The 25,221-nt window shown below is 46.0% G+C and overlaps 2 protein-coding genes across 3 annotated transcripts; one reads left to right on the top strand and one right to left on the bottom strand.

Annotated features, from left to right (window-relative positions):
- Window positions 1–1,575: 1,575 nt before the first annotated feature.
- Window positions 1,576–21,044, bottom strand: Oxnad1 (oxidoreductase NAD binding domain containing 1). The gene is made up of 8 exons (XM_032918919.1): window positions 20,851–21,044; window positions 15,512–15,632; window positions 15,144–15,207; window positions 12,180–12,286; window positions 10,914–11,055; window positions 5,127–5,369; window positions 3,281–3,389; window positions 1,576–2,502 (listed from the first exon to the last, which is right to left on the bottom strand). Exons 1-8 carry the CDS (start codon window positions 20,912–20,914, stop codon window positions 2,348–2,350), a joined length of 1,005 nt encoding a protein of 334 aa, XP_032774810.1. The 5' UTR covers window positions 20,915–21,044; the 3' UTR covers window positions 1,576–2,347.
- Window positions 20,792–23,996, top strand: Dph3 (diphthamide biosynthesis 3). Of its 2 annotated transcripts, XM_032918920.1 has the most exons (3): window positions 20,792–21,007; window positions 21,415–21,489; window positions 23,612–23,996. In XM_032918920.1, exons 1-3 carry the CDS (start codon window positions 20,900–20,902, stop codon window positions 23,675–23,677), a joined length of 249 nt encoding a protein of 82 aa, XP_032774811.1. In that variant the 5' UTR covers window positions 20,792–20,899; the 3' UTR covers window positions 23,678–23,996. The 2 variants fall into 2 exon arrangements, with proteins under 2 accessions (XP_032774811.1, XP_032774813.1); XM_032918922.1 differs by lacking the exon at window positions 21,415–21,489 and having other exon boundaries at window positions 20,860–21,007.
- Window positions 23,997–25,221: the final 1,225 nt, after the last annotated feature.

The raw sequence follows: 25,221 nt of genomic DNA, 5'->3' as shown, positions 1-25,221 counted from the left end.
TTGCATCTCATGCAGCCACTCGTGTCAGAGGCCTAGGATGGGCTCTTCCTCTGTCCCCCTTGCTCCCTCCACTGCACTCCACCTCTGCCGGTTGGCAGGAGCCCTTTGCTAACCTCACACTCCTGTATTTCACTGGTATGATGCTGGGCCTCCTTTTCAGAACTGACTGTAATGTGTATGGGTGTTGGGCCTTCGTCATGTCTGTACACCGCATAAATGTGTAGCCCAAGGAGGAAAGAAGAGGGTGTTGTACAACCTGGGACTGGAGTTACACGGGTGTGAGCCACCATGTGGGTGCTAGGAATCGAGTCCAGGTTCTCTGGAAGAGCAGCTCATGTTCTTAAGCAGAGCCAACTCTTCAGCACCTCCCCTGTCTCTTGAGAGCTCAGCTCTAAGTCCACCCTTCAGAAGGCACTTGGGGGGGTCGATCAGTAAAGCACAGCATTGAGGCAGCTTGGAGCTTCTCACAGGTCTCTTCCCCCAAAGGCCGATGACTACCTCCTGGGGTGAACAGCATTCCCCTCAGACCCACAGCCCATCCCTCCTACTCGGTATGAGCTATAACAAGGCTGTGCACTGAGTGTCAGTAGTTTGGTTGGTGACCAAAGACATCACCTAGTAACACCTCAGTTTGTGATGTGACTTTACAATGTCCTCACAATGCTAAACGCACAGTTCAGAGTGAACGCAGCCGTTGGTGACATAACTTCAGTTCAGTCTGCTTAAACCTGAAAAACTCAAAGCAAGGCAGAGGCTGCATGGTGATGCCTTCTCTTTAGGTCCCGTGACTGAACTACATCTAGGCCACAGGCTTCTAGGCTGTGTGCAGCAACAGGGCTAAGGGCAGTCTGCCAGCATCTCCACTGGGCCTCCCGGGTCTCCAGCACTGGGCTTGCCTAGGGTCTTTTCACTTCCCTGGGCTGAGGCCATGGACCCAAGATTTTGCTTCAATCAGTGTATGAACTTTAGGCTTTTTCTCTCTCCAAATCTAAACAGAGACAGACAGAACGTTCTTCCTTTAGCAGTTTTATCATAGCGGCTGGGATGAGCTTCTGGTAACCCCTCCCCCATCCAGACTTGGTGGTGGTGCGTGCCTTCAACCCAGTGTTCTCCAGCACTTGGGAGGCAGAGGAAGGCAGATCTTAGAGTTTGAAGCCATCCTGGTCTACAGATACAGTTCTAGGACAGCCAGGGCTACACAGAATCCTCAACAACAAACAACAAGAAAACACAACAAAGCAGAGGTGCAGGTCCTGGAAATGGCACTGTCCCTGCAGCCAGTCCTAGGCGTAGTTCAGCAGGCAGCTGGCCCAGACACTGAAGGGGATTCAAAGGAAAGAGCAGCCACCAACACCTTTGCCCCAAACAAGACGCCACCTGCCCAGCCATAAGGCAGGGCACAGGGTGCAGAGAGGCTTCGTTACAGAACAACTGACAATAACGATTACTCAGGGAATCGACACCGAGGAAAACAAAATGGTCACCCACCCCAAGCTGTTTTCCTAGTGATTTTTCATTTCTTGATGGTGTACCAGGCCATTCATAGGGAAAGAAAACCGAAGCAATAAACATGAAGACATTTCAAAATAAAGAATGTATTTAAAATTATAAATTCAGTAAACATAAATTTTATGAATTTCTGTCCAATAATTTAGAGAAGTATACAGTTCACACAAAACCCACACTTTCCTTTAATTAATGTAATTAGACTAATTTGCCCCCAAAGGGCAAAAGAAAAACCTGTATTAATCAGTTCGTGGTGTAAAGGCCAACCCGAGAAACTATTTTTTTCTAGGCCTCCCTCCATCTTAGTACTGATGACTGCTCGCCATAGACTCAAAACTCCAGAAAGACGGGGTCCCAGAAAACAGCCTGGCTCAGGGGTCCCCAGAAACGCTGTGAGCTTCTCCTGGCTATGGAGGCCGTTGTCAGCTTCTGTAACTTGCGTGTGCAGACACCCAGATTGTTTTCAGTTGCTTTACCCACTTAATCTCAGCAGAACAGGCCAGAGTCTGTCTGCTTGCATAGATACCGTGAGCCTCCCCGTGGTTTTCCCTTCGGCAAACCTTTCCCCACACCCTCCTTTATGGCCATCTCAAATCTGGCTCTCAGCCTGTCATCCTGCCAGCAGCTCATCAGTAAATCTTTTAATTACAATTGGGTTGAGCATGTTCTTTTCCCCAGAGGTCAGAAATTCTGTAATAATGAACTATCATAGGATAATTAATGAAATAAAAATCAATATAGTGAAAAATAGTGCCACCAACGAAGTCTGCGGGAAGTTTCTCATGTGACTCTGTTGCCTTCTCACTGTCCTGAGCGGCTCTCAGGACTTCTGTGCCTGCTCCTACCACCACTTCTCAAAGCAGATGTGTTCCTTGGGAACGTGGCTGCTTTCCAGGTGCTTAGAGAAAAAGTCTGTCATTGGAGGTGGGCCGCAGACATAGAACAGAGTCTCTGCCGAAATGTGCTCTCTCATCTCCTTCTCTGTTATTCTTCCATCTACCAAAAAACCAGAAAAACACCAAATGAGGTTTGGCACGTTTGAATCCTGACCAACCACAGCTGGGCGTCGGTGTTCACAGGCAGCACCGTGAGCCCAGACTCTCCGGGTTTCCCAGGCCTGCGGCAAGCAGAGCTTACCCACCTCTGGAGAGGAAAACTGCCTTCAGACTCACGGGTAGAGAGAGAACTAACTCCAAATGCTGTCCTCTGGTCTTCATACACACACACACACACACACACACACACACACACACACACACACACACACACACACACACACTTAAAATAACTTTAGCTGGGTGTGCTGATGCAAACCTTTAATCTTAGCATTTAAAGGGAGGTAGGTGGATCTTTTTGCGTTCCAGGCTAGCTGAGGATACACAGTAAGACCTTGTCTCAAAAAAATCTAAAACAAACAAAAGGTAAATAAAATAACTTTGAAGACTCCTTCTAAATAGGAAAACTGAATAATTTAAATAGCGATTACTAGCATACGGAACTGACTCAACCAAAGCCAAGACTATTATTTTTTTGACTATATGTTAAACGATGATAGCAAGGACTTCTAAAAATTGTGAAAAATACACATTTAATACGAATAGTAGGAAACCTATCTATAATAAGTAAACCCAAGTCTGAACATATCAATTCTCCAAGAATGAGATTCCCAGCAGGTGACTTCTAACAGTAAAAACACCTCTTCTTAATCAGCTGGCTTGTCCATCCAGTAACTGTGCAGCTAGTCAAAAAATAAACCTCTCTTTAGAGGACTCACCTGTGACGTAAGGCTTAAGTTCCGAACTGATTTGGGTCGTCTGTTTTGTAACGTGAAAACTGCAGGCAATCTTCTCAGGAAACTCATGTACTAAGTCGAGGATATCTTTCTGAAATGACAAACATATTGATTGGGTCAAGCTACAGTTAAAATAAACTATAGTTAGGTATGGTGGCACAGCCTTTACGCACAGCATGTGGCAGGCGGAAATAGGTGGCTCTCTCTGAGTTCAAGCCAAATCTGGTCTACGCAGCAAATGTCAGGGCTAATGTCTCAAAACCACCACGACCTGGTGGTGCCACCACCACCACCACCACCTCCACCTCTTGTTTTTGAGACAGAGTCTCACGTAGACAAGTTAGCAGTCAATCTGCTGGTTGGCCACAAACACCTTATCTCCAGCCTTGCCATGTTGTACTGGCTGGTTTTGTGTGTCAACTTGACACAAGCTGGAGTTATCACAGAGAAAGGAGCCTCCACTGAGGAAATATCTCTATCAGACCCAGCTGTAAGGCATTTTCTTAATTAGTGACCAAGGGGAGAGGGCCCAGCCCATTGGGTGATGCCGTTCCTGGGCTGGTGGTCTTGGGTTCTATAAGAAAACAAGCTGAGCAAGCCAGGGGAAGCAAGCCAGTGAGTAACATCCCTTCATGGCCTCTGCATCAGCTCCTGCTTCCTGCCCTGCTTGAGTTCCAGTCCTGACTTCCTTTGATGATGAACAGTAACATGGAAGTGTAAGCTGAATAAACCCTTTCCTCCCCGACTTGCTTCTTGATCATGATGTCTGTGCAGGAATAGAAACCCTGACTAAGACACATGCCAAGGGCTGGGACTACAGGTGTGACATCATGCCTGGCCCTAGTGACTTTTCTGTTCCATTAACTTCTAGATTCTATCCCACTGTGGTGAACTGAATGAAAATGGGCCCCACAGGCTTATGCTTGAGTACTTGGTCCTAGTTGGTGGGACTGTTTGGGAAGGATTGGGAGGTGTGGTCTTATTAGAGGTGTGTCACTGGGGTGGGCTTTGAGGTTTCAAAAGACAAATCCCACTGCAGTTACCCTCTCTGCTTCCTGCTTGTGTCTCAAGATGAGAGCTTTCAGAACCATGCCTGCCTGCCTGCCTGCCGCCATGATGGTCATGAACTATAACCCTCTGAAACCAGAACTTCCATGCTAAACATTCTTTCTCTTATAGGTTGCCTTGGTTACAGTGTTATATCATAGAAATAGAAAAGTAACAACAACACCCCCAAATCTCATCTTATATTGTGACTTAGCTGGGGACATTTTTAACTGTCCTGGGTGGACTATTATCTGATAATTATCATTTGAATTGATTAAGCCTTGCTAAGGCTTCTGTGTGAACCTTTGCAGAGAAATCTGAACCTACAGAAGAAAACACGTTCCCTTTACGTTTATTTCTTTGTATTGGTACATATTCACTCTTCAGTGATGGGCTTCATAGAAGACATTTCCATTGGATGATTGGTTTATACATTCTGGTATTACATCAGGCACTTCAGCCATATTCACCCCACCCTTCTCCCTTTACTTCAGTCAGTCCCTTAGGTCTCATGCCTCCTTGTCCTATGACCTGTATGACTTTTCAGTGTTTAATTAGCATACAATGTAACAGGTTTCATTACTGCCTTCTCATATGCACTTTAATTTGGCTGCACACCCGACCGCACACACTCCTTTCCTCCTGCCCCGAGCTCTCATCAGCCTTCAGCCCAGCAGCCCTCTTAGCACCCGTCACATCATGCCATGTCACCTGCTGTTTATGAACTACCCGATTTCACACACGGGCATGGAGTGCACTGTAGACATATCTGCCATCTTACCTTAAACAGGAGCTCGCTGGTGTCCTTTGCGCTGTAGAACAGTTTTATTGTTCCTATCTCATAGCCTCTTCTTTTTTCTGCGTGGTCCCGGTGGAGATCTGCCGAGTGGCGCAGGATAGAAAGCAGGGGGTTAATCCCAACCCCTCCAGCAATCAAGACGAGGTTTCGAGGGGCATCTGTGGGCTGAGGGTCAAAGAAGAACTCTCCACCTACTCTGAGAGCCACTTCTGAGTCAATTGTGCACTGAAGCAAGAAAGAAAAGATCCTTTGGTCCTGTGCAAGGCAAGTGTCAGACTAAACGTCTATGTACGTGAAACCACGGGCTGACTTTCTGTCTGCTTATCAATATCTGGGGTGATCTGCACAGCTTGTTCTCAATTCTCCCAGAGCCCTGGGGCCTGATTCTACTTGTCCAGCATGTGCGCCATTTGCCGCTCCAACTTGGTGGTCCATACGACATAGCCATTCTGGTCTAAGCAAGGGGGGGTTTGCTTCAGAGATTTGCCATTGGCATCACAGGTGAGGGGCTGAGGTGACAAAACCGCTGTGGACGCAGGCAGGGCAACCTCTGGGGTAGGCATCCCTTCCTTAGTCATGTTCCCATGTTCTGAGCTGAGAGAGACTGGATGGGACTGGTGTGCCCTCACGCTGTAAGGCCCTGGGGTTCCCTCCTGAGCTGAGCGTACCCAGTCAGACTAGTGTGCAGGCTTGGCCCACACAGCTGTCTGCTCACATCTCCCTCTAGCAGCCAGAAAGGCAGCAGGAGGCTGTATATGCAGGCCACGTGTCACACCGGCCTGCCCGTGTAATACACCAGTAGTCGGTGAGGTCACTTACAGCACACTTGACTCCAGATGCCTCTGAAGGAGTGTTCTGGAAACCTGTGACACATTTTTTTCATTGTCACAGTGATTTGGGAACTTAAGTGGCACCCAGAGGATAGGGCTAGATGTCCCATATAACTGTGGCTTCCTGGATCTGGCTAATGAACTGATGCTAAATTTTGTGAGCTGTTCTTTACTGGCAGTTTGGAGTCAGCCACTGTGGGAATATTCAGAACACAGACATTTGCACATAATACAACGGAGGGCTTTTTAGGATTCAGAGCTCTTGGTCACCCGCAAGGCACCATTGCAAGGCACAGGACAGTCAGGATGACCTCGGAGTGACGCACAGACTGTTCACATGGGCAAAGCCAATTTGTAGTGATTGAGGGCACAGACTAAATCTGTTAAGTCGAATGTTTGTTGCTGTGAACAACTATTTGAGAAAACAACCGAAAAGGTACAAATATTTGCTCTTAGCTCCCAGCTTCAGAGGTCTTGGTGCGTGGTCAACCAGCTGGAACCACTGTTTCTAGGCTGTGGGGAAGCACAGTGGACAGAAGGACACAGAGCCAATCTGCTGAGCACATGGCAGCCGGGAAGCAGAGAGAGAGAGAATGCCCAGGTGGGGGTTTCTCCCATTTGCATTGTATCTTTCCCCCGCTCAGCCCATGGGGTGCTGGCTACCCACATTCAGGGAGTCTATTCCACCCTTGGCTAATCCTCTTTGGGAATGGCCTCAGAACGCATCCAGAGGTGAGCCTTACTCGTGGGTCTTACACTCTCTCCTCCATCAAGTTCACAATAAATAAATAAATAAAAATCTGAGGCTACGGGTAGAGAGCTTGACAGATCAATATATTTTGGGCTAAAGTCCTGGTTTGATAAATTGCTTACTTATTGATATTAGAATTGATAGAAGGTGTTTAGTTTGTTTTATGAATTACCCCGCTAAAGGCCATATGGCTCGTTGATGCCGGCCAGCGAGGGTTTGTGGTTATTTTTGTTATTTACCAGAACAGGAAGCTCAGATTCTTTTTTTTTTTTTTTTTTTTTTTTTTTTTGGAGCTGGGAACCAACAGGGCCTTGCACTTGCTCACTGAGCTAAATCCCCAACCCTGCTCAGATTCTTTTAACTTGGGCTCCACAGAATTTTGGGTTTATTTCCTGATATCACAAAGTACAAAAGCCTATCAGGCTCATTGTTTAACACTAATTAGCTTACTTCCTTTTTTAAAAAAATTGTTTAACCTTCATAACGGGTGTGACTTTTGAGTTTTATGGTTATATTATTGTTCTAGGAGAGAATGCAAGATACAAGCTTTTCTGGGGTGGGGATTTAGCTCAGTGGTAGAGCGCTTGCCACTGGGTTCGGGTCCCCAGCTCCTAAAAAAAAAAAAAAAAAAAAAAAAAAAAGATACAAGCTTTTCTGGTTACAGACTAAGGAACACAGTATTTTGAGAGAAAGATTTTGTCTTTATGTTTTTAAAAAGTGTGATTAGGCTCTGGAAACCTCAGAGTCATACAGATGAGATTTGAGAGAGGGAGACTGCCTGAAGAACTAAATTCAAGAGAATCAAACAAAAAGATATCTCTATTCTAAACTTTTATCTTGAGAATTATATTTTGGAGAATGTACCTGCTTGGATTCCTGATCTCAAGGCCTTTCAGCTGGGTCCAGTCAAGACAGGCACCTCAGTTCCATTTTCCCTACCGCCTACCCCCAAGGACATCTCAATGCCCATGTACAGCTTGAAGAAGTTATTGAAGAGTCATCACCCCGATTCCCTGGGCTTTTGGGGGCTGAAAGTGGTTATTCTAAGGTTGTTTTTATGAGGCATTCAGAAATGGTTGTAATTTAACAGGGAGGAATTAACTAGATTGAGTTGTACAGTCATAATCTCATTTGGTAACTAAGCTAAAATCATATCTGTGCTTTGGTATAGAATTTGTTAAAAAAGTTTAAAGGTGGGGTTGGGATTTAGCTCAGTGGTAGAGCGCTTGCCTAGGAAGCACAAGGCCCTGGGTTCAGTCCCCAGCTCCGGAAAAAAAAAAAAAAAGTTTAAAGGTACAAGGTTTAGAGCCAGTCCTTCTATTGATGCCATTACAAGCTTCTGACTTGATTACACATGTGAGTTAAGGGCCAAATAGCAAATTCATGGCTCTAAGTTTGTTAAGAGTGCTTCAAGGTAATAAGATAGTTAACGGACAACAGTCCAGGTTACCTTATATAGATAGGTGGTTTTCAAAAACATCAGAAATCCACAAAATATGAGGTTTAAAGTTATTTATCTTTGGTTGAGACATATCTGCTCTTAACAGTTCCCTTTGGCGGATTTAACAGAGAAATTGAGCATCTCTACCTCCAGGTGAGGTAATACTTTGTGGCTACGCAGCCACTGGGCAGAAACTGCCCATTTCACCTCCAGACTAATACTGTCCAAATAGGGACACTTTATGCAGAATAGTTGTTAACTGATAATCTCTACCGAGTCAGAATTATCAGCCCTTCGAGGTTTCTGTATTTCAAGAGTCTGTCAGTTGGTTTTGGGCCAGAAGGCTGAAGACTTGCCCTCACATGTTGCTAACAGAGGACTGTGCTAGTGGAGATTTGTCTCTATAACCTCTCAGGTCTGGAAGCCGTGTTAGGCTTCCTATGTGCATAGATATTATTGGTCATTCTCAGATTTCTGATGGGGCTGAAGACTGATTGTAGTCTCATAGCCTATCAGGCTGTTTAACTCTGAAAATACATATTTTATTAGATAGTTATCAGATAGTATACAAGCTAGCCAGGATATAATATAAATTTTAAGCCTTTCTTAAGCTGGAATGGATAACTAAATGTTCTGTTTAACTAATAAAATGTTGGACTAGGTGTTAGATATATTTTATGCTTTTAATTACAAAATGATAATAGTTGTGCTCAGCTTTTTTTTTTTTTTTTTTTTTTTCTTTTTTTTTTTGGACCTGGGGCCCGAACCCAGGCCCTTGGGCCTCCCTAGGCAAGCGCTCTACCCCTGAGCCAAACCCCCACCCCCGTGCTCAGCTTTTATCTGAGAGAAAAGTTTTTGTTTTTTTTTTTTTTTTAATTAGACAAAAAGGGTGAACTAGATGGGTGGAGAGATTGTTGCCAGGCTCAGAGAGAAGCCGTCAGTGGTGTGATATGGGATGGAGCAAAACAGGTGAGAAGCTTTGCTGACTGGGATGGAGAATCAGATATCTTGGGGCACTGCGGTGCCAGATCTAGTTCAAGGTAAAAGAACTTTTATAATTTTACAACTTTTTTTTTTTTTTTTTTTTTGATGATTCTTACTAAAGGGTGGATCAAGAGAATGACCTAGTTTGCAAGTTTTCACTGCCCAAAACAAGGGCATGTTACTTGCTACAAATATGGCTTATTTCTGATTCTCTGGGTAGCTCTTGTCCTCACTAAGCTAAACTGCAGCCATTACACTCAACCTGTTCTCCCAGCTGCTCTGCTGAACGATGCTCCACGTCCCCCCGCCCCCACGTATCTGTCCTGGTGCTCCGGTAACATCTGCCCCTGTTGGCTTCCTTACACGCAGTTCCCACACAAGCAAGAATTCTTTGCAACCTCTCAAAACACGCTGATGAGAATAAAGTTAGTTTTTGTTTTCTGTTCTCTTTTTGTTGACTGTCACTACCTCCTGGGGGCTGGGGGAACGAGACAGCGCTGCATTTCTGGGCACACTTTGGTCACGGAGACGATCAAGGGCTAAAATAGGATGGAGGTTGTATGTACACATAAGCCACGCTATGTAGGGTAAGGAACAAGGGGGGACAGAAAGAAAGAAAGAAAGAGAGAGAGAGAGAGAGAGAGAGAGAGAGAGAGAGAGAGAGAGAAAGAAAAAAAAAAGTTTCTGAGGTTCACTTTGTCCCTGTGTTCTCACAGGTATGGAGGGCACTGTGTGCAGGGTCAAGGGTAAGCCTCGGGACACAGCACCCGGCATAAGCAAGGGTGAGATCTGGACCTTCTCAGAACCGGCTGTGAAGAGGCCGGCATAGCAGAGGGAGCACCACAGACTCAGCTCTACTGTCTGGAACAGCTGGGGTTCCTTACTTTAGGATGGCCACGGAAAGATTATTTACTTAACAAAGGTCATTTTCAACACATATAGAATGCTAGGTAAAACTTTTACCAATCCTTTAAAAACTGTTCCCCAACAAGGCTCTGCGTCCCCACCTTTCCTGGGGAGCTCAGTGTGAGTTTTCACCCTGTGCATCCCATGCCAAGTACTGGGACCAGACTGACCTAAGCCGTTCTCAGAGGCCCTGATGAAAGGACAAAGGGAACTTAACTCTGTCCTTGTACAGGAATGAATTTGCTAGGGCCTGCCTGAGGTTGGAGCCAGTGCCTGGGAGGAGGCAAGGTTGTGGTTTCTGTAACCCGACTCTTCCCCCTGGGCAGTGGTTGTCAGTCCTCAGGCAGCTGTGTCTGAGGTATCCGGGGTCCTTTTTGCCAACAGTGTCTGGCTTACCTTGGCTGACCTGGGGCATTTTTCCCTTTCAATCAGTATAGAGGGTGCTGTACCTAACAGACTGCCAGCAGACCTTGGCCTAAGTTTATTTCTCATCCCTGGTCCTCCCACTCGACACCCGCCACTCAGGACCCTTGTTCCTCAGGTGAACCCTTGTTACAGGTGAACCCACTGAGCAGAACACAAACGTAGTGAGAGGCAGAGGTGCTCAGACCTCCACATTTAACAGTCAGTTGAGGGTCTGGAGAGATGGCTCCGCAGTTCAGAGCACTTGTCCCTCTTAGAGGACTCAGGCCTAGTCCTGGACACCCGAGTGGTAACTCACAACCATCAGAGGCTCCAATTCCTGGGAATCTGACCATCTCTGAGGGAAAGAGACACACATATGGTGCACAAACAAACATGCAGGTGCAATACTCACACACACTAAAAAGTTATGTTTAAAGTGGTTGCTCGCTCACCTTATTGTGAACCCAGACAGCAGGAGGATGGTCCGTGTATTTCACTGCCAGTTCTATTATTCTCTCTCGTTCTAGCCGTTGGGGACTGGAGCAAATTGAAAACCCACCAACCACTGAGACTCCTGGGATGAAGAAATCAACCCTAAAAGGACGGACGAACAAACCATCACTGTTGCAATAATTTAAAACCTGTCAGCAGCAGGCGATGAGACAAAGTTGGTAACATTTTAGTTAGACTAAGAAAAACATCAACTGCTAAATTAATAAAAGATGAACAAGTATAACTAATCTTACAAAAATAAAAAATTCTTCATGAATATTATGAAGAATTATTATATGATGTAATTTAGATGAACCACGTACTACTAAGAAGATATCGGGGCTGGGGATTTAGCTCAGTGGTAGAGCGCTTGCCTAGGAAGCGCAAGGCCCTGGGTTCGGTCCCCAGCTCCGAAAAAAAGAACTAAAAAAAAAAAAAAAAAGAAGATATCAACTATCAAAGATGCACCAAGAAGAAACGGAAAAACCTGATATGATCTACACAAGCTCAAAGAACTGAACTATGAAACATCACAGTAAGAACTTGGGTTCAGGCCGCACCACTGGGGAGTTGCCACATGCACTTAAAGTAGAATCAAAAGCAACCCTTGAGAAACTACCCCAAACAGGAGAGACAAGACACTGTGCACTGGCTCTAACGAAGCTGGTTATTACCCTGATAATCAGACACTGAAGAGAAACTGGACCAATATCCGTTCAAATAAAGACAGGGAACTTCCAAGAATGCAAGGCTAGCATTTTTTTAATTAACTTGAGTGCTAGGTTCAATGAAGGATGGTTCTCAAAATGATAAGGTGGCCAGGCGTAGTGGTGCACGCAGACCTCCGAGTTTGAGGCCAAGGCCCTTTTCAGCCACTCTGTCTATTCTATTTGAACAAAGACTAATTTTTGGAAATGCATCAGTGCTCAGCAACCCTAACTGGAGCAGATCAGGTGACTATCTGCAGACACAACTGTCAAGTTATGGTTCCCCAGATCAGCACTTTGCTTCGTATGAAACTGGACTACAAAAGGTAGGTTTCAGACAGACAGAGGGACACATGGGTTCCAACCAAAAAAGGAATCAAGTTGTCCATGCCCAAACAGAAATGACCCAGAATTCCTCTCTCCTGGTGGAGAAGTCCTTTCCAGAAGAAAGTATACTTACTGCCTGACAGCACTTTCATATACACACACCACGCACTTGACAAGGGACACTGCACTCACCACTGGCCAGCCTTAAAGGAAAAGTCTTTATCAGCAACAAGCAAACGGAGGCTCTTCACTGATGGAGACTCGTGAGTGATCTCACACACCTTAGCTGCAGCCATGACCTGAGGCAGAGACGTCTGGGGCTTAGAGACACGTGGTTTTGGAAAACCGCCCAACAAGGCACAGCGCTCACGGCTTTGCTGTGCACCAAGTGTGCAAACTGAATGAACTTCCTGAGACTGACTGACTACAGTGCTATCTCACTCTGAGTACAAGTGTCCTCACAGGGACGAGGTAAGCGGGATCCATCTGGATGTCGGCACCCTGGAGAGTCTGTCATGTGCTGAGGTCCCCTTCAGCAGTGGCCAGGGGAGGCCGCAGTTGCTTCTGAGTTAAGAAGTCTGTGGCTAACAGCAGACGTTCACAGAAAGCATCACGCACTTTTAAAGAGCAAAGAAACAGGAAACTGGGTTTGTAATCATGTGCTTCCTTCTTGCCTTTTGTTTTCTCAGTTGGGGTCTCACTACGCAGCTCTGGCTGGCCTGATACTAAGTGGATCAGGCTGGCCTTGAACTCACTTGCCCTGGCTCCCTAACGGTGATTAATATGTGTGCCACCATGTTTGGTTCGTGTGCTTATGTCTTAATTTGTTTTATTTTTCTAAAATGTAAGCATTTGTGACCTTAAAGCAATAATACCCTAGAGCCCTTTCCTCCTGGGAGTTTTGGGATGATTTTGCTGAGTGGCTTGGGAACTACTCAGTGAAGGTCATCCCATCCTTAGCACCCCCTCAAATGTGGGGTTGGGGATTTAGCTCAGTGGTAGAGCGCTTGCCTAGGAAAAAAAGAAAAGAAAAAAAAAATGTAAAGATGTCTCCATGTCCTTCACCCCAACTCTGCTCTGTCCTCTTCCTTCTCCAAACCTGGGCATTACCAAGGGCAGAAGACAGACATGACTCCCCTCAACTTCCTTCTGTTTAACCCCACCTGTGGCACTGGGCAGGAGCTGATCAAACACAGTCCCCTCACCAGAGGGCCCCCAGCCAGCTCCACCAAGGGACGCTGTGGAAACCCCTGACCCTGAAGCTAGTGCAGTCTGGCCTTTTCCTCAACAGGACTCCCAGGTCTAAACCAACTCTCGGTGGGAGAGCACTTAAAAAATCCCACTAGAAAAATTCTTACTACTTCAAATAGCCCCTGAACTTTCATCCTCGGTCCTCTGCTGTAAACCCCCTGCCTCTCTCTCTGCTCCTTGTAACCCTTCTTCCTCCTGTCTTGGAGAACACGTGGGTGAGCCTCATGACAGCTCCCTATGCCTGAAGCTTTAAAGACAGGGTCTCCCTACACAGCCACCTGGAGCTTGCTGTCCTCCGCCTTAGTGCCCTACAGACTAGCGTCACCAGGCAATGTCCCTTCTACCTATACTCCCAAACCTAACCTCTATCTCTGACATAGTCTGCGTTACCAGCTAGCCTTTTGTTCAGTTCTCTAGTACCTTCCTGTTTCATCAGACATGGCATATGATGCCACTGGCGTTACCTTGAACAGCTCCGAAGCATTTACACAAAGAAGCAGAGCACAGCTGCTAACAGAGTGGGCGCCACAGTGAGGCAGTCCAGACTTTAATGCTGGCACTACAGCCACCAGGTAACTCAGGCTAGTGTCCTCACTGCCTTCATCTGTGAACTGAACCAGTGACACCTTTGTTTCAGAGGGTTGCTAGAGGCACTAAGGTAGATAATACAAACAGAAGCACTTCTAGTGTTGCTGGTCCACAGCAAGTGTGTGTTGTTTGTTACCGTGTGCTTTACCACCCCATCTCTGTGGCTGGGAGGACCCTCTGGAGGGGACTGAGGTCACCCCTGACCCACAATGCTGAGGTGCTTGCCCCAGGGATCATCTAGTTTCCTTAGCTCCTCCCCTCCTCCCACTTCTCGTTCTGTTTGGGAAAGTAAAAGTTAGACATAAAGAGGGGGAAATGAGGTTGGAAATGTCTTCCCCTCAAGACAGCACCAGGAGCAGAACTGTAGTCCTGGACTCCTGACTCCTCAGTACCAGCTGCTTCCCTTTCAATCACACCTCAGAGCATACAGCAGCCTCTCTCCGTCCTGCACCAGGATCACAGGACCCTCCTCCACGTCCCCACACTTCTGCCCATCTATGCCTATTAACTTACTCTGTTGAATCAGCTTTACATACTTCTCAAAAAGAAAAAAAAAACAAAAACAAAATGTACCAAAGCAATTCTCTGAAGCAAACTTAAGTTTTAATAGTAGGGCCTAAAAGTCTATTTGTTAAAGTGTCTCCTTATATTGAAACATAAAATGAAACTATGGCAACAATATAATTTCTGACTATGTTTGTAGAAGTGCATATACACAGGATTTTCCTTGATTTACAGAGATGGACAACACTAAACTAAACACACCTGCATGTGTTTGAAACGGAAACGGCTACTCACTGGGATAAAGGTGAGGATCCTCTACTTCCCAGGCCTCGGCACCCTCAGGTGGCAGCTTAGCTTTCTACAGTCTGGGCATGATTGACAGGCTGCAGGGGAGGGGCAACGAGCTCAACCACCTTTCTGTCTCAGACGTCAGTGCTCTGACGAGCTAGACGGTGCTTCCAAAGCAGGATAAACAAGGACTTTGACACACAATGGCAAAAAAAAGGAAAAACAGGTAAGCCCTTCACAATGTGTAGGCTCTACAAGTCCCCTCTCCTGCAGCGGATCTGTGAGGAGGGGGCCTAGACACGGCTTGGCTCCCTCACTGAAACATTCACTCAGGCCAAACTTAGCGGACAACCTTAGTACTACTCAGCCGTTGCTTTCTAATTAGTTACAAATGCTCTGCTCAGGAGGATAAAATCTCCCTGACTGACCCTCATGGGGTCCAGCCTCACCTATAGCCTCTCCTATAAGCCAGTCAGTGTGTAAGCAGCCAAGCCAGGAACCCCACCATGCCCCACAGACACAAACCTCCCGGCGGAGGACAGTGGCGGTTCTCTCTAGGTGGTCAGTTTTCCTCCTGGATTTCATTACGCTTTTTAAAAGAAGGAAAAATTGGGTTATTAAGCACTATCCTTATAAAATAATAAAACTAGCTTCCCCTGCCACCTCGCCAAATCATGGCTACTGAAAATACCATTAATTGTGGATTGTACGAAATACTGAAACTCTACCAGTGATAAGTTGCACACCCAACAGTTTCCAATCTGATGGCATGCACACTGCAGCCTGCATGCCATCTGTCTCTCTTGAGTTTGAAGGACCCTCCCACCCCCAAACCATCAGCACATCAGATCTCTGAGAATCAACCCACGTGACCCCAAAGGCTGACAACTCACCTGGCTAAGGTAAGGGATCGCAGAGTGCGGGCAGGCAGTGCCCACGAAGCAGCCTGAGTGCAGATGGCTCCCACAGAGCCTCGAGACAACCCAGGAATCAAGACATGGGCCATGGTGCTGCCTGGGCAAATGGAACTGAAATTTAAAATCATTTTCAGACAAACAGAGAAATGCCAGACTGTGTTAAGGGCAGGTAAAAAAGAGTTTGGGGGCTAGAGAGATGCTTTCCAGTGATTAAAGGAACTGGCTGTTCTACCAGAGGCCTAGGTTTAATTCCCAGAACCTATATGGCAACTCGCAACTATGTGTAACTCCAGTTTCAGGGTATCTGATGCCCATCTCTGATCTTTGCAGATACCAACACATGTTACACAAACACAGGCAAAACACCCACAGACATAAAAACAAAACACCCACCCACATAGTGGAAGGAGGAAACAATTCCCACAAATTGCCCTTTGACTTCCAACACACAAATCAATAAGTAGCTGAGGTGGTTTGAATAGGGATGGCCCCCAGAGCCTCATGTGTTAGAATGCTTGGTCACAGGAAGTGGCAGTATTAGGAGATGTGACCTGGTTAGAGTAAGTGTGTCACAGTGGAGGTGAGGCTTTGAGGTCTTAAATGTTCAAGCTAAGCCAGTCTCCTCCTTGCTGTCTGTAGATCAGGATATAGAACTCTCAGCTCCTCCTGCACCATGCCTGTCTGCACGCTGCCATGCTGCCTGCTGTGATGATTATGGACTGAACCTCTGAAATGGAAGCCAGCGCCAATTAAACAGTTTTCTTTATGATGTCTTTTCACAGCAGTGAAACCCTAAGACAGTTAAATAAATAAATACATAAATAAATACATAAATGCAAGGGCATTTTAAAGTAAAATTGGTCAATGATTTGGTCTTGGCATGATGGGACATGCCTTTCTTCCCAGCACTTGGAAACCTTGAGACTGCTAAGGTAGTTTTTCCCCTTTAAATGTGCTAACCCAAAACCAGTGTTAGTCACTGAAAGCAAGCAGAACTTACTTTAGAAACCCATAAGGTTCTGGGAGTCCTCAGCTGGCTGACACAGTACTGTACTGAGACCTCTAGATTCGCACCAGCCAGAACTCAGAGAAGTTTCCACAAAGTTCCTGCAGTACGAAGACAGTAACTCAAGTCTTACTTGCAAAAGAAAAGGCTCCTTTAGAGCTAAAAGTGTGAAGCCCAGTGGTAGAGAGCTTACTTGGCACGCACACAGGCCCTGGGTCTGAGTCCCAGCCCCAATCAAAGGGAGTGGCCTCATTACAATCAAAGGCCCCCACTCCCAATTCCTCTCCATCATTAAGCCTTCCCTCGTGTGGATGTTTCTTTTTGATTGCTCTTCTGCTGCTGCCCCTTGATTTCCCTTGGCTGGAGTCAACTCCTGTGACACAGGTACCCAGCCCATGAAATACCTCCCTCACTGCTGCAATGTGCTGTCTGTGGCTGTCCTTCCTGACTGGCCACAAGTGCTTCTCATTGTGGTTCTGCCCAGCTTGACCTGGTGCTGTGCTGAGGAAAGGCCTAGAAAGACGATTCACTTTATGTGACGTTCTGGACCAAATCCCCTACTGAGTTTATCTTCCAGTGAAAGGTGGACACTTTCTGCTTATTGTCTTAGAACTCCTGCTAAAATAAACATTTTTGCATTCTCAACTGAACTGGAAACTAAGGAAAACTAACTTTTAAAAGCTGTTCTTTTGCAAAGATTGATTTTTGTTAACAGTACCATCCCCAAGAGAGACAACAGGTAAGTAAAGGTATTTTTATAAAACTGTTGCCTTCTGAACTTTATTCTAGTTCTTACACTAAGTATTAAAAAAAAAAAAAAAAAATCAGATTGGCAAGCTGATGTGCTAGATGAAGGTGCCTGCGGCCAAACCAGAGGATCTGGCCAGGAGATGGTGATGATGAGGGAGGAAGGGGTGATGGGGGACTACGGGGAGCATCAGTGAAGGCCTCTGGGGGTGATGGCAGCTGAGCTGAGGGCAGAGCCCTACGAGGCAGCCAGGCAGACGTGAAGAGCACTGCAGCAGAGATCTTGGCAAGGACAAAGCCCAAGCAAGAAACAGCCCTGGGGAGTGGGAGGGGCTGGGTGAGAAGGACAGGAAGCTGTGTATGTGTCCTGGGTCACAGGAGGCCAATGTGCAGGTACGAAACTTACCTGGAGGACACTTGAAGCACCTGAAGGAAGTTCAGAACAAGGACGTGATCTTCGTATTTTAAATGGTTACCCAAGTTGAAGCAGGAAGTCAAGACTCCAGTTTAAGCTTCTGGCAGAACAGCAGCCAGCGATGGCAGGACAGTGTAAAGAACGTTTGGGAATCAGGTCCCTACAACTTGCTGAGAGGTTCCTACTGAGGGAACTGCCCTGCTGGCTTGCTCTCATTCTGCCAGAACCAGACTATGCACAGCAGAGTCATTTAGTAAGGGTCTGGCTCTAGGATTAAAGGGGCCCAAGTTGGCATCATGACCTTTGAGCTTTGCCTTAGCGAATTCTTTAGTCCCTAAACCTTGTCTCCTGGTGCTAAAGACAAACCCCATCTGTTCTCCACTGTGTTATTCTAATGACAGAATACACCTAAGAGTTATCCAGAACCCAGTGTCAGCTACTCTAAACAAATGGCTCGTTAGTTCTTCTTTTTCTATTTTAAACACACACACACACACACACACACACACACACACACACACACACACACACGATTTGTTGAGAAATTACAAAGAAAAGCTAGCTGGCTGTAACTTCGGACTTTAGGATGCCCGGGAACACTGTTTTTTTTTTTTTTTTTTTTAAGATTTATTTATTTATTATATATAAGTACACTGTAGCTGTCTTCAGATACACCAGAAGAGGGCATCAATCAGATCTCTTTACAGATGGTTGTGAGCCACCATGTGGTTGCTGGGATTTGAACTCATGACCTCTGGAAGAGCAGTTGGGTGCCCTTAACCGCTGAGCCATCTCTCCAGCCCCAGGAACACTGTTTTTGATGGGTCTGGATAGCTTAGATCAGGACCTGGGGTCTAATTAAGCTGGGAGAGCATGCATCTGGCATGCAGAAGGTCCAGGTTTGGATTCCTATCCTGGTCAAAAGAAATGTCTTTAGAATTTATCATTTAAATCTTTTTATTATTTTATGAGTGTTTGCCTACAGGTGTATTTGTGTACCGAGTGTGGGCCTGATGCCTGTGGAGGTCAGAAGGGGGAGTTGGATTCCCTGGGACTGCAGTTACAGTTGTGAACCTCTATGTGGGTGCTGGGAATCGAACCCAGGTCCTCTAGCAGAGCAATGAGTGCCATCAACCAGTGTGCCAGTTCTCTAACTCATTATTATTACTATTACCATTATTATTATTTTATGTGCATGGGTATTTTCCCTGCATGTACATCTGTGCACCATGTGCATGCCTGGTACCCTCAGAGACCAGAAAATGGTGGCCTGGAACTGGAGTTAGACGCATAACTAACCTCAGTGTACGTGCTGAGAATTTAACGTGGGTCTTTGAGAAGAGCAGCCAGTGTTATTAACTGACGAACCAGCTCTTCAGCCCTTTGTGTGTTTGCTTTTTAAATAAAAGACCTAACAACTTATACACACTATGAGCCTCACGTGGTGATAGCCTCTTCCCGAACGTGGAGCTCACCCACTCGCTGGCCACTGTGCTCCAGGGATCCAGCCGTCTCTGTGCCTCTGTCCCTGCTTGCATCAGTGCAGGGGTACAGATCGATATACTTGCCAAGCCATTCCCTACCAACAGCTGCATCCATTTCTGCACATTCAAGAATGGCTCAGAAGAACTAAAGATCACCTGAACAGAAAATAGACACTAGAAAATCAGGTTCCTTCCTGTGTCCCAGAGGCTACCTGTGAAGTATTTATTATCTACAAGACTTCCACCAGATTTCTCTTCTACTCAGACAGGCTACAAATATCTAATTGCTGTGTAGATCTCCAATTATGTTAAAAAAAAAAAAAAAAAAAGGAAGTGAGATCTTTGAAACAACCTTCCAAAAACTTATTTAAGCTCTGGATTTTTCCTCCCAAAGGCTTTTCTGCCTTTAGGTTTTCACACTTCAAAAAGGCTTCAAAATATCATGTCCTTTCAACATGCACAAAGTTGGTAACTTATGCAAACAACTGTACATACTTAAACATTGCATCCATTAGAAATGTAAACTACATAAGCTACAGGCGATTGCAGAACTGTTAATTCTTGTGCAAATGTTGGATTCCAAAGGATCTATTCTCAGAAGAGTAGTAAGAACCAAAGAATATAATTTTCTAGCCTTTCACGTCAGACTCTGATCCAGTTATGCTGCACTCCTCCAGTGAGATGAGTACTTGCTTAGTAATAAATACAGCAATGCTCCAAAGTCCCTGGCCATAACCCAAACAAGCCCTCTCAGCTTTCAGAACAAAGCGCTTCTCACCTGCATTTCGATTCCAGCTTCTAAGAAGAGACTGCACGCTGACTACACTACCAGGGACACCATTCCTTTTACCAAGAACTAAAGTTCACATAAAAAACTTGGCTTTAGAGACAGCCAAGTCCTTCGTTATGACCTAGGTATGTAATCTTGGGCAAGATGCCCAGTCTCTGAATCTATGTTAAGAATGGATAAAATGGATTTTTGAACCCCAGGATCAACAGACTTACATTTAACGCATAGGCGACCCACAAAAAAACCCCCAATAATTATAAGTGATGTTTCTATGGCTACTGCACCCGCCACTGCAGTGAATATTGAAAATACGGCTAGAACTCGTCCCTGTCTTGCAGATCTTGGTCCTCTACAACACAATCGGGGTATCAGAAGGTGGCTGGGGTGAGAGAGGTAGCGGTGTACCTGCAGGCAGGAACTCATAACAGGCCAGGCGTCACTCAGAGCTCAAGGTCGCCTGAAACGCAACTGCAGGAGCGCTGTGTGTCGAGGAGGACTGGAGAGGGCGCTGTGTGGCTCCCTGAGTCTCACTGACTCCCTCTTAAGAGGGAGTAGCCTCTATCAACTCTTTAAATGTTCTCTGAAGCCAGCGATGGAGGACACGACTCCACCGGCATAAAACACTCGTTTATATTCCAAGCCCAAACTCCCCGGGCCCAGAAGTGACGTAGCCCCCATGTGCGGGAGCCCTTCACCCTATTGGTCGTTGGCAGCCGTGGACGTAGAACTGCGCAGGAAGCGCCATCTTTCCAGCGCTATCTCCATGGTGACCGCGACCAGGTCACCCATTTGGCCGCGGCGGTGGAAGTTACGTCATCGCCTGTGCGTCCGGAAGTGACTGTTCCTGCTCCAGGGAGGGCCGCCCGGGCCTACCCTGCCTGGGCGCAGCTAGGCAAACTGATGCGGTCCGGACCGGGTGACCATGGCGGTGTTTCATGACGAGGTGGAGATCGAGGACTTTCAATATGACGAGGACACGGAGACGTATTTCTACCCCTGCCCCTGTGGGGATAACTTCTCCATCACCAAGGTACTCTAAAGGGCTGGCCGGCAACTCCTAGAGCTTGCGCATTTTCGCTTCCGGCGTCCCTGGGAAGGCTCAGTCATCCACGTGTTCTTCTGAACCTCCGCCCCTAAAGTAGTAACCTGAGCTGTCAAGGATACAGGGTCTGGTTACTGGCGCTGTTCTCCCTAGCCCCACCTTTAGAATCTTTTTTTCCTGGGAGCCTTTTTTAAAGAAGAGAACTCGATTTTGTACCCCAGGGTTTTGGAGGCGATCGAACCAACCTAATCTCCCTTGTTGTTTCCCTAGATGAGACTTGGGGGAAAGTTCTTTGTGCTGTTACCTAACCAAAGACTTGTACATAGACGTAGGAGAGGTTTGTGGGAAGTTGACGAAAGGCGATGCTGACTATATGTTGTTTGATTGCGTTGTAGGAAGATTTGGAAAATGGAGAAGATGTGGCAACGTGTCCTAGCTGCTCACTCATTATAAAAGTGATTTATGACAAAGTAAGGGGTCTATTAAAAGGGATGGGTGGTGTGAGCTAATAACAAAGGCCTAAAGCAGCCTGTCTGATATAAAAGTGTGGAAGAGTGTTGGGTGTTTGTTTGTTTGTTGAGACAGGGACTTTATGTAGCCCTGGCTGTACTGGAACTCACTATGTGGACCAGGCTGGCCTTGAGTTCACAGAGATTTGCCTGCTTTGCATCCCAAAAGCTGGGATTAAAGGTATCACCACCACACCCAGCCTAGAAGAGTGTTTCTTTTTTTTCTTTTCTTTTTTTCGGAGCTGGGGACTGAACCCGGGGCCTTGCGGTTGCTAGGCAAGTGCTCTACCACTGAGCTAAATCCCCAACCCCTAGAAGAGTGTTTCTTAACCCTGTGTTAAACGAAGGGCTATTTTTACAAAGCTTTTAAAAATTGCCAGTAACTGTATGCTAATCTTGTTCAAGTTTAAATTATGTAACTTATGATCACTTTGGAAAGAGCAATAAAGAAATTGCTTTGTAATGAAATTGGCTACTTAATCAGGAATAAAAAATTATCATGAAGGTTATTTCATTGATGTTCTTCCTTTTGAGATTTCTCGTGCATTTAATATTTAGTTTAGTTTGTTCAGAGCTCTAGGTCATTTTAGAAGATTGCATGTTATTGATTGCCTTGCTTACGATAGAATCTACCCAGTTTGAGATAAAGTTCCTGGATTCAGTGTTACAGTTTCATGTTCCTTTGTATCCAGTAAGAATGGCAATAGGAGGGGTTGGGGATTTAGCTCAGTGGTAGAGCGCTTGCCTAACAAGCACAAGGCCCTGGGTTCGGTCCCCAGCTCCGGAAAAAAAAAAAAGAAAAACAAAAACAAAGAATGGCAATAGGAAAGGGGTAAATGCCTTTATTTCCCACCCAAAGTTCAGTTAGAGCTTTGGAGTCTGAAGGATAAATTCTAAAATGAGTGTTGGACCAAAACACGGAACTTTGTGGGAGAAGCCGTTATTAATTTAGACAATAAAATGTAATGATTCATTTTTATATTAAAATGGTTTATGGGACAAAGACCAACAGGGACAGGCTAGGGGCTGACTCTGTGGGGATCACACTGTAGGAGATGTGCAGTGACTGGGAAAGTTCTTGTGGTCGCTGGAATAAGCCAGGATGAAAGATCAGAGCCTGGACTTTGTTTACAAATAATTACTGTAGGAGGTCTGTGTTGGGAAACACAAAGATATTCTTTTTTTTTTTTTTTCTTTTTTCTATTTTTCGGAGCTGGGGACCGAACCCAGGGCCTTGCGTTTGCTAGGCAAGCGCTCTACCACTGAGCTAAATCCCCAACCCAAAGACATTCTTTTTATTACTCATTTGAAGAGCTTACGTATTTGAATGACCAGATATTGAACTGATTAATGTAAAACCTTGGAAGGCGTGACATGTTTATTTCTGGGAACTGGTGGCTCCCTACTTAAGATATTTATGAGACACTGCTTATTAACTAACTGCCTTAGGGCTGAACGCCAGCGTACTTTTAGATTCTGGTTCTAGTGCTGACACCAGCTCTCTGTACAAAAACAAAGCGTTATTGGGGCTGGGGAGATGGATTAGTGGCTAAGAGCTTCCAAAGGAGTGGGCATTTACATCTTCCACATGGGGCTCCCAGCCACCTGCAACTCCAGTCCTAGGGAATCTGGTGCCCTCCTCTTCCCTCACAGGCACCCCCACACATGTGGGGTACACGCATACACATAAGTAAAAAAGAAAAATAAGTCTTTAAAACGTTCCTTTGTCTCCAGTTGTGCCAACTGGGATAGCTACTGATATCTATTGGATAGATCGAGGGCTACAGTCATACAGCACACAGCTCATCTCTGAACAACAGTTAGTTCTTGGTACATAAGACTTAAACTTTGTAATCTAAGTTTGTTGGCATTTTTATAATATAATGAATGGATTTTTCCCCTAATTTTCACATCTTGATTTTTTTCATTGCTAGCATTAAAAGAAAGAAAGAAGGAAAGAAAGTAAGGTGACAGAACAGGGAAAACTATAGCCAGATTGATTCTGTAACAAAGGAAAGTGATGCTAATGCATTTGTGGCACAAACAGCTTGTGGCCAATATCATCTCTTCTTCTTCTTCTTAGGATCAGTTCATGTGTGGAGAAACAGTCCCAGCTCCTTCAACCAACAAAGGGTTAGTTAAGTGCTGAGGACACTCTCAGAACCCACGTCCAGAACAGCCCAGGTGGCTGGATCCGGTGCAGAGTTACCAACCTCCTCAGTGGGCAGCTGTCCTGTGGATGGCCTCATGGGTGTGATCTACATCAGCCACTGACCTCGGCGTGAAGAAATGAGCCTGTGACACGTCAGGCCCGGATTCCATGCTTACCTGAACTGGCAGGATTCCTCACTGTCCATCTGAATTTAAGGAAGAGCCCTGTGAACTGATGGTTTTTCCTTCAATTGGTTGCATCATTTGAATATCTGAAAATTCATTTTCTGGAAATAACATCATCCGCTCAGTCCTGAGAGTGTTCTTTTATTTTTCTTTGGCTTTTTTTTTTTTTTTTTTTTTTTTTTTTTCGAGCTGGGGACCAACCCAGGGCCTTGTGCTTGCTAGGCAAGTGCTCTACCACTGAGCTAAATCCCCAACCTCTTTTATTTTTTAAGGTTCATGATTTTATTCTTAATTGTGTGTATATGTACATTTGTGTGTGGGTATGTGCATGTGAGAATCGTTGCCTAAGATGGCCAGAGGCACTGGATCTCCTGCAGCAGGAGTCACAGGCAGTTGGGAGCCACCTGACATGGGTGGTGGGACCCAAACTTTGGTTCCCTGACAGCACTACACACTCCACCCTCTGACCCCTCTCTCCAGCCCATGGTGGGTTCAGATGAGGCAGCCTGCCTTCTCCAGTGCTGCACTTCCAGTTCCTCCCGCACCCAGTCAGCTTGGGCTCGCCGTGATCGCGTGGTCCTGTGCTCGGTCACTTCTGTTGCTTTTCATGCGCAGAGTACAGTCCTGCTGTTAGACTGTGAGGCCACGGTTTCCCCGTAGCTCCCAGTTAGTGCAGAAGGAAGGCCCGTCTGAAGTGAAATGGTAAAAGGAACGCTGCTCTAACGCCCCGTGCATCCTTATGTCAGGACAATTGTAAAGGAAACAGCCGACGGAGGTACCCCTGGCGGCAGCGAGAGGCGCAAGGCCTGCTAACTTGGCAAGTGGAGGTATGTGAATAGTTGCCAGTGGGAACAAGTCTTTCTGTATCACGGCCTTGATTTCTTGAAATGCCTGATGGGATCCATCTCAGACGGGCGAGGCTGATCTTCATACACAGTAGTTGTAACGTAGCACAGCTCTGTGTCACCGTTAGGCCTAAGGAGTGCAGACTACAACAGGGTGAGCTCTAACAGACACGCCCGTGATGCACACCTAGGAACACTGCACGGTATAACAGAACCCAAGTCAGACATGTACCCCTGCTGCGATTCTTCCCCTGAAGAAAGAGACGCATGTCAAGGTGACTATTAGTCTGTCTTCACTGCAGTCTGAGAGCATCAGGAAGTTAGATTCACTCATTCAGAAATTTAAAAAGTTCCCTTGTAAACACAGCTTTGCTGTGAATGCATAAAGTTTTGAAAATCCATCGCTTATCCAGCAGATTGTTTGGGGTATGGCTCCTGTAACTAAAAAAAGCCAGAAGGGGCTGGAGAGATGGCTCGTGGGCTAAGATCTCTTGCTGTTCTTCTAGAAGAC

This window comes from Rattus rattus, chromosome 13 (assembly GCF_011064425.1).
Source record: "Rattus rattus isolate New Zealand chromosome 13, Rrattus_CSIRO_v1, whole genome shotgun sequence".
Lineage (NCBI taxonomy): Eukaryota > Metazoa > Chordata > Mammalia > Rodentia > Muridae > Rattus > Rattus rattus.
Note: the sequence above shows the minus strand (reverse complement) of the source record. Positions and strands in the feature narration are given on the sequence as shown.